The sequence below is a fragment of the Pectinophora gossypiella genome, chromosome 25, assembly GCF_024362695.1.
Source record: "Pectinophora gossypiella chromosome 25, ilPecGoss1.1, whole genome shotgun sequence".
Taxonomy (NCBI): Eukaryota; Metazoa; Arthropoda; class Insecta; order Lepidoptera; family Gelechiidae; genus Pectinophora; species Pectinophora gossypiella.
Genome location: NC_065428.1, coordinates 2665158 through 2675175, shown reverse-complemented (window position 1 = coordinate 2675175; position 10018 = coordinate 2665158). Strand labels below are relative to the sequence as shown.

General features: G+C 35.4%; 1 protein-coding gene across 1 annotated transcript; it reads right to left on the bottom strand.

The window, feature by feature from the left end:
- Positions 1 to 306: 306 nt before the first annotated feature.
- On the bottom strand, positions 307 to 7500 carry LOC126378162 (delta(3,5)-Delta(2,4)-dienoyl-CoA isomerase, mitochondrial). Its single transcript, XM_050026360.1, has 9 exons — positions 7330 to 7500; positions 6727 to 6868; positions 6148 to 6236; positions 4308 to 4411; positions 3534 to 3637; positions 3286 to 3373; positions 2363 to 2475; positions 1572 to 1698; positions 307 to 523 (listed from the first exon to the last, which is right to left on the bottom strand). Exons 1-9 carry the CDS (start codon positions 7385 to 7387, stop codon positions 425 to 427), a joined length of 924 nt encoding a protein of 307 aa, XP_049882317.1. The 5' UTR covers positions 7388 to 7500; the 3' UTR covers positions 307 to 424.
- Positions 7501 to 10018: the final 2518 nt, after the last annotated feature.

The window sequence follows — 10018 nt, the reverse complement described above, 5'->3', positions numbered from 1 at the left end:
TTAACATAGATGCAGCCTCCCGAAGTAGGTTACCTGATTTTCTTTGTTAACTAGCCTCAGTGACGTAGTTTCGCGCTGTGACGTCAGCAGTACATTTTCAAATATGGAATACGAGTTTAATTTTATTTGCACGGCCATTTTTATCCGGTGTTTTATGGTGGTAGTTCAAAGTTTTAGAAAGTTACATTACGATAAAATCAAATAGGTATGTATTGTAATGAAAACAATCGTGTTACGTGTTGATATTTATATAAATCCTTTGTGATTTCAAATAAAATTGTGTGACAAAAAACAAATACACTTAAATTATGTAAAAAATGTATAATTCATTGATTAAAATATTTACAGAAAATATGTTTTCGCTTTTATTTCTTTTGTAAACTCTAATACTCTGATAAATTAAGGTGTTTTATGGTACATGGTTTTACAAGTTGTCGAATTCAGGTAGTTCGGCTTTCGTGGCAGCTGCCACCGCGGCCTTCGCAACATCTTCGCTTTGCAGCATTGCTTGGTTGATTAGGCGCTGAAAAGAAAAGGAATATTTAAGAATAATAAATTACCGTTGTTACCTATGATTAGGGAAATAATTTCGACGCTATTTTATTAAGATTTTTACAGTAAGAGCCTTGTTAACTCTGGTAGTGAAAGATCTTTAATTTATAAATATAAAAATAATAATTTAAAAGTACAATACATGTTTGAATAGCTTGGTTGCAATACTGTATTTGTTTTATTAGATTCATTTTATAGAGATGGATGAAACCAAGAGGCAAAGGTATTAGATAAATTGCTGTCCAAATATTTGTTCACCACTCCAGCACCAAAAGGGTGTTTTTCTTTCGCAAAACGCTGCAAAGTAGGTATTTTATAGTGGGCTTTCCATATCAACATATACATTCAGATACAGTATGGCCAACAATGTAAACATGGCGCTTAAAGGCGGATTATGTATCTATTGAATTTATATTTTTAATGTAAATGTCTATTGAATGTAAATGTTTGTGTTACTTTAAGTTTAAACAAGTACCAATAGAAGTTATTTTTGAATACACCACGTAACGTTTTATTGGATCCCGGGATTTTATTATCAATATAATAATAATAAAGAATTGTTTTAATAAGCCACTTTCATAATTTCAGAATTAGAAAATAACAAGAATCAGAATTACTATTTAAACAACACACACTTACACTAGACACACACATACACTATACACACACACACATTACACTACACACACACCTGGCACAACAAGCCAACACTACGCTTGGCTACACTTGGTATTTGTTTTTACTTTTTTTTTCATAATTAGAATTACTTTTATTTTTTCAGATTTTCCTCCTGAAATATTTTCTTGTTTCATACTTTTTAGATCGAGATTTTACCGTAGTCGGGTTTTAGTTTATAAACTTATATGTTTATTGGTATTTGCGCTGTTTACCAAGAAAATATGATGATTAATATGATGATTTAGATGTTTTTATTTTTTTGTTTTGCAAGAAAATATTTCAGGAAGAATTTCGAGAAATATTTTGTCGTAGTAGGATTTTAATTTTTAAAACACACTTACAATATGCATAAGCCCCTCTTTGGTGGTGCGGCTCTGTGAATACACCAGGTTCTGCTTGGTCACCTGTACGGCCACCGGAGACTTAGCTGCTATGTTCGCTGCCAGTTCCAACACCTGTTTTATTGCACTGGAAATATAAATAATAATAAACATTTATTCAGAAAAAAACATTAAGTAATTATAACTATTTTCAAACAATCATCTTCAGACAAAGTATTGGTACATATTTTAACTGTTATTAAACATTCTTACAAGATTAGCTGTAACTTCTGCACTAGGCTAAAGCCCGTATCGCAGAAGTCACGTTCAAACGTTACCATTTAATTAGAACATACTATCTTATACTCTGCTAAAACATTATAAAAAAAAATAAAAAAATACACTAAATAAGTTGTTAATCGTTACATTTGAATTATAAGCAAAACAAACAATAATATTTATAATGTAAATATAAATAATGTTTAAAGAAAAACACACAACACAAACATAAACGCCGACACACACATACACACACAACACCAAGGTTAACATGGGTGAGTGTGTGTGTGTGTGTGTGTGTCTGTGTGTGTACGTGAGGGTAACATAGCTGGCGAGGAGTGTATATGTGCACGTGTGGGTAATATGGCTAGCGGGTGTGTGTGTGTGTGTGTGTGTGTGTACGTGTGGGTAACATAGCTAGCGAGGAGTGTGTGTGTAATTCCTACGCTCGAGTCATTGTCCATTTATTTATCCATTAGGGTTTCGTATCAAATGTAACTGTGTGTTGTATGAATTTAAATGTATCTACTCACGTGTCTCTATCTGGGAACACTTGGCTGACGAGTCCTATTTCCTTTGCCTCCTTAGACTGGAATTTACGAGCGGTGAAACACAGTTCGCGGGCGATAGATGCGTTGCCTATGACCTGTGAAGGGTAGTAAAATTATTTCAGTAAAAAAAAACAATAAAAAAATGATTGACGACAAACCACGAACAGAATTAGGGCCGACAGAAAAATGGAACCTTAATATAACTGCTTGTTATAAACTCTTGAATGAGATTTTGATTTGTTTCTGTCTGACAGTATTTCGAGAAACAGCATTATATGACTCTACCGATAACGATCACAGTACAATAATAAGGTCGATTTTTTTAAATCCTAATTCACGATTGACGAATAATTGAGATCTTCTTCTCATCGTGTGGGTTATGAAGTGGAATACCAACCTAGGGTGGTATTACTAAATTGGCGGGTCAATAATAACCCTGACACTAGGGGTGGTATTAATAAACTAATCTCAGCTGAGACTGCCCTCAAGATCATGCTTAAGTCCCTGTTTTTATATAAGAACTGTCACATTGACATGATCTTGAGGGCAGTCTCAAAGCTGAGATTAGTTTATTAATACCACCCCTAGTGTTAGGGTTATTATTGAGCCGCTAATGGCCCTGACATGACTCATGTAACGGCTAGTTACTTACATCATTAGGTACTTAAGAGCCGGGACCAACGACTAACATGCCTTACGAAGCACGAGTCATCTTACTTTCGCGGATGTCGCCGTGAAAATGATTCTGTTTTGGGCGAGAAATAGGTATAATAGGTAGGCCTTCTCTTGTCACTTTTGTAAACGTTTTGTGTTGTGTATAAACACAACACTAAAAACGATTCAACAAAAAACCCTTTACTGCACGTTTATATGTGCAATAAAGGGTTTTTGTAACCTATAAATACCTTAGGTAATCTCTGCAGGGTACCAACGTCGGCAGCCAGGCCGATATCTACCTCCTTGACCTGGAACCACGCATCTTCTGTGCAGTATCTGAAATTATAATTATATATTCTTCTTCTTCTTCTTCGAGGGATGATTCAGGGCATGATTCTGAGTTGATATCAAGTGGAATTTTCCATCGCAAAATTCATGTTCTTTTTGTATTTTTTTTTAATATTTTCTAAAAAAAAGAAGTAAATAAATAAGTCACCTGACGTCAGCAGCCGTGATGAGATCGATCCCTGCGCCGACGCACGCGTTGTGCGATATAGCTAACACAGGCTTGATGCATGTTTCCAACGCTGATATACCGTCCTGGAATTATAAGTTATGATTACTTTAACGCACATAACACAAGCTCAAGACTATACAGGTTAGTGACATTGTACCGAATACTGATGGGGGTGATTTATGATTTTTATAAATTATTTTCAATCCCATACTTTTCCGATTGAAAATTCCACTCGATAAGAACGGACAGTCTCCGCCCCGCACCAACTCGTTTCGTCGGCAAGTTAGATTTACTTCACCCCCTCTGCGTCTCAGTTTAGTCTAAATGGGCGTAAGTCAACTCAGAATCATGAGCTGAATCATCCCCCTCAGTATTCGTAGGTAACTTAGCTGTACGTATATGTATGGGTGTTAGTGACACCGTAAGAAAATCATATCAAATTTCCACTAAACAATTACAAAAAGCAAGACGGATGTTTGTTGAAATGATCATAAGGTGGTGGTGGACGTCCTCAGATAAAAGGGCCTCACTCAGCATATGTCGCGGCGTGAACCACGACGCTGGTATTATGTGGACCCTGTTGGGTGACGCACGACTCACGAACTTGCTGATGTAAGTAAGCAGTCGTTACATGAGCCATATAGGCTTTTGGCGGCTCAATAATAATTAATAACCCTGACACCAGGGTTGATGAGGTTGGTAATTCACCTCACAACCCACACGATAGAAGAAGATGTCCCCTGTTGTACTTACTTGGTACGTCTTAATCATTTTGTAGAGTATCTTCGCCTTGCGCGCCACGTCATCAAATTCGTTTGCTTTGGAGCCATTCTCCAAGAAACTGTTGAGGTCTATACCTGAAAACATTTATTAGACAATGCATTAGTCTAGATTTAACATCATAAAGAACCTATATAACTGCTGGGCACAGGCCTCGCCTCATTCAACCGGAGGGGGGTATGAAGCATACTTTGATTTAACATCAAAAATAATTAACAGTATATACACATAACATGAACAGCCTATATACGTCCCAATGCTGGCCACACGCCTTCTCGCAATCAACCGGAGGAGAAAACTAAGATGATTCCGTGCTTCAAGCTGTGATTTCGTGATTTTCGTTTTTTCCGTGATTTTGTGCTTGATTTTAAGCCGTTGGTCCCAGCTATTAGCCATAAAAAAAAAACACCTAAACCCACAGTGGAGCAGCGTGGTGGAGTATGCCCCATTTCTCTATGGTATTGCGCTTGGCTTATCTTCTCATTTTTTTTTATTATAAATTAGTACTGTACTTTTTTTATCTTGCGATCAGTCTCATTGATTATAAACAGATGAGTTGGGTTTATATGGCATGGAGGACGCCATTCCCAGCGAAGTCGGTCCTTTCTTTGAAGTAGTCATTCGGTCTGACTGTCCTTATCGAAAATGTCTCGTTTCTTTTTTAGACGACGTATGGTTTCTGGAATAGTTAGTTGCCCCAAGCTGATTTGGGTGCATTTCTAATCTTTTTTTGTACTGGGTTCCACGATTGCATATTTCTTCTCTGACCATTACTGTCTGTCTGACTAGTAATGTACTTTATACATTTATTTTACAATTGACGGTGCAACAAAAACCAAGTTTGTTTTGTCCGTACACCGACATATCATGTTATTATCAAAGTATTTTATTTTCAGGTACAAAAATACTTAAACAATACACTATCTTATTACGTCTGACCAAAGTACAAAGTACAAATCTCGTTTTAAAGATAATTTGTGATTTTATTGCATTTACAAGTTTGTAGACCGGTTTGAATACAAACCTGGTTCTCTGCGAGACTAGGATCATAGCATCCATACTAATATTACAAATACGAAAGTTTATGTGTCTGTCTGTTTGTTTGTCCGTCTTTCACAAAACGGAGCGATGAATTGACGTGATTTTTTAAGTGGCGATAGTTGAAGGGGTGGAGAGGGACATAGGCTGCTTTTTGTCTCTTTCTAACCCCCCACTTCCCTAAAACGGGGGAAGATGTTTGTATGGAGCATTCCGCAATTTTCAAGGTAGAAAGCTAAAAATTGGTAAGCGCACTATTTGGGACTAACAAAAAAATCATGCATCTAAATCAAATAAAGAATGTTGAACCATTAATGGGCAATGATTAGGGGGGTTAAAATGGCCACATTGAAGCAATTCATCTAATAAAGTAAGTGAGCAATGCAAACAAATGTCAAATAGCAATATTGCTTTCTTAGATGAATTGCTTCGATGTGGCCGATTCAAACCCCCTGAACACCTAACACCAATATGTTTCATGATGACATCCATTTTAGGACTTTTTCAAAACCTGAGAAAATTTTACATTTTAGAGATAAGGTTTAAAATTATTTCATTCACTCCTCTATACTGTGTACGGTCACGAGCATTAATATGTATACACTTTGGTACCATGTCACATTTAACTTTTCTGACAAATTGAACTGTAAGTCTCACTAAATGTCAAATATGTTAGTGCGACAGAGTCCTAAAGTGGGTACATTATATTGCTCATGACTGTACCTACTTATTTCTAAAAGAAATTATTTTCTTTCTTGTTTCTTTCCTTACATACCTCCAGTGAAATGTTTTCCTTCTCCGGATAATACGACAACTCTGCACTGAGGATTCTCGCTTAGGGCAGAGAAACATTCGGACAGCTCTCTGAAATATAAAATTAATTACAATCAAAACAAGCTCATTCCACCATCCACCTTTTATCTACGGACTTCCAGTCGTACGGCCCCGGCTATTCCTATTTGATGGATATCCCAACTATTTGCACAAAGCGCTTTGTAGTGCTTTTCTTTATTTTAATCAGAATATTAATGGGTGGTAGATGTATTGTGCCTGGGTGTAAGAACAAGGGTTATCATGTATAGCCAATAACAAAGATAAAAGATGCATAATGTCTGTTATCCATCAAATTAGAAGGTTAAACAAAGGCAACCCGTACAGCATAATCTATATTTATTTTCGGGAACGTAGCTTAGAAAGTCCTTCATTAAAATATATCTATAGTAGACAAGTAGCTTGTAGTAGCACTCTTGGTTGAGAAGCGAGCTGGAGAACCATAGGAAAACATTGACTTTAAAAAAAACCGTATCTTTAATTCCAGCAGAGAAACCGCTTAAAATAAACAATACATACTTACAAAAACATCTTATGACTGAAAGTGTTAAGTTTCTTAGGACGGTTGAGTGCTACGTGGAAGACATGTTTGGAGGGTTCCGACACTGCCAGTGTCTCGTACTGAGGAATTTCGGTCTGCGATGAATACGCCCGGAACATCACATCTGAAAATACATTCATTATTTTGAGTAATTTAATCTAGGTTCTGTGAAAGAAATTGATTAGAGCAATAATAATAATTTGCTACTAACTTCTACGGTCTGTCTGAAATTTTTTTTTTATTAAGTATTGATAATCATTAATAAGGCCGCCAAAAGAGTCTCTTATCTTTTTTATATTATTCTAAGTATTTCTTATGTGTGTGTCTGCCTTACTGCCTGTGCAATAAATATTTGTATTTTATTGATGATAAAAAAAGCGAATGTTTGTGAAGACCGGGGGAGGAAGCGAAAGTAGTAGCAAACCGAATTCCGCGATCCCGTCTTGAGTTCTACTTTTACTTCTGGAGGAAAGAGGTTCATAAGAAGTATAAAATAAAACACGAGAAAAACAGAAGAAACCGAAAAAAAATCGTATTTTAAAATACGAACCGGCATTATAAAATTAAAAATTGAATAAAACCTACTTGCTACTGTTTTTCTTGTCTGGTTAGAAATAACACTTTTTACTAAAGAAAGCGCCATTGTACACTTATATTCACTTTCTAAATAGACGACTTAATTATAGAAGTATTAAATGTAAAATAAAATGGGCAAAGTCCACAAAAGCAACCAACAAACTTGTGGAAGAAAGGACGAAATCAAAATAATCTGCTGTCAAAAACATGCATCACAATTTGCTACTTAATAAATTAAAGCCATAGAACTCAAAATTCCGTACCTTATAGATAACTTTGAGGTATCGTCATTTCATTGACAATAAACGTAAGTAAAAGAAATGTCACAAGTAAAATAGAAAATAAATTAGTTGCGTTGAGTGTCAAACAATATATATCTTGATAAAGAGACATTAATTAAAATAATTTATTAATTTATTAATGAAGTATGCATATTGTTTTTACTTAATTATAATGAACCACAATCGATTTAAATAGGACAATGAAACGAATGTTCCATTAAAAAAATATAGCGCCATCTATGTTTTATAAGATAAAGCATCAGTAGCTTTATAATCCGAAAGATGTCAGTGTAGGTTTTTTCGCGCGTTTTTTTAAATATTGTTTTCAAAGTTTATAAAAGTACATTCATATTTTTTTATATTATATATCGACATTACGACGGTTTTTTTTTATTTATTTTATATTTTATATAGGACATAACCTAAATAGCGAGCATGCCTTTTAAATTCAGCAACAGTTTGTGAATGAAACATCGATTTATTCACATTCACGACGATATGCTAATTGTTTAATTGTGTATTTTATTCACGTTGTTATACGGTACATTGTATTGGAATAGAGTGTGTTTCAAATGTATAATTGGATGAGTCATGTGGTTGTGAATTGGGAGCTGTAGTGGGACCCTCGCTTTTAACTTTTTATTTAGAATTTAGTTCGTTAGTGGCCCCGATTCCTGGAGACACCGCCTAATTTTATTTTAAGTTATATCCGTCATTTTCATATCCGTCGAAAAGGAAAGGGACGGATGATTCACAGCTCTTAATTTTAGGAAGAATGAGTAAATTAATGTGTCGGGTTATTGACTGACGTAAAATTTTTAGACGGTTGGTTTAGATTTGTGCTTAAAATTGACGTGTGTTCCATAAATTTTATGCTTGTCGATTACCCGTCCCTTTCCTTTTCGGCGGATAAGAAAATGACAGATATAACTTAAAATAAAATTAGATGGTATTTACAGGAATTAGCACCAATATCATGGTACCTATAAGAAGAGCAGGTATTCTCAAAAAAAAAAATACGTAAGACATGGCTGTATGGGCATAGCTTGTCGGGGAAAACCAAAACAAAAAAAAAATTGAGCATATCTGGTCTTCTTATACCGTGGTTAGTATAATCCTTATAGTTTTCACGGATTGGAGTAGCGCGCTTGCTCCATACCTTCTCTGCTTGATTGAAGGGAAATCTGTGCCCAGCAGTGTATGTTGTAGTCCTATACATAATAATCATTTACTGGGTTTTGATAAATATTATTTTTTTTACTTAATGAATGCGATTTGTTATGCACAAACCTATTTCCCACCGGGGTAAGCAGAGACTATGGAATTCCATTTGCTTCGATCCTGAAACACTTCTCTTGCTGTCTCCACATTCATCAACCGTTTCATACACGCACGCCGGTTCAGAGTAGATCGTACTGATCCTTTTATAAGGACATCTCCAATTTGGTCATTGTACGTTCTTCCACAATACAATAAATGGTATAAAAGTTGTTCTTAGTGCAAAGATAGCTTTTTTTATTTTGATTAATATTATACACTCTTATCTATTTTTTCGATCTTATTAGGCTCATATTTTTGTTTTGACGTAACTTATTGTAGGTTTGCCCCAGACGGCATTAACTACTTGGCCGGTCAAATAGGGGCACCTCCTTTGAGTTTGAATAGGTCTTACGTATGTTTTCACTTTGTCCGAATCTATGCATGGACACAACATTGAAAATTCGTAATACACGTTTCATGACATCATTCGAAAACAACTTTCGACATCGAAACCTTGCGGTTTGCCTATTGTATACCTAGGGCACTATTTTAGACACTAGCCTAGATATTAAATAAGGAAATGCAATAAACTTTCAGTGTCCTAACCCATACTAATATTATGATGACTCAGTTACATTTTATGACTTAATATGCCTTTTTAACACGTTCATAACTTTACCGGGTGAGAGCCCTCAAGCGTTCCACATTTGTCCGGCCAAGTAGTTGCCATTTGCGTCAAATCTACAATAAGTCACGTGAAAAAAGGTTCTTAATCACTAACAGGGTACACAGCAACAGTCCGAAGACAAAACTTGCAATCACTTTTGGTATTTGTATTTTTAACAGTCGCGTAATTGCTTACGCTTAGGTACAGTCATGAGCAATATAATCTACCCACTTTAGGACTCTGTCGCACTAACATATTTGACATTTAGTGAGACTTACAGTGCAATTTGTCAAAAAAGTTAATGTGACATGGTACCAAAGTGTATACATATATTATTAATGCTCGTGACCGTACTTGTTTGATTGCTTTTGTTTTCTTTCCCTCAGTTTTAATGTAATTTAGGCCTCAATATTGTAATTAGTAATTACTTTTATAATCTATATTTTGTTCACCGTAGAGCGGGGTTTCTACTACAAGTACCTTGGTTATT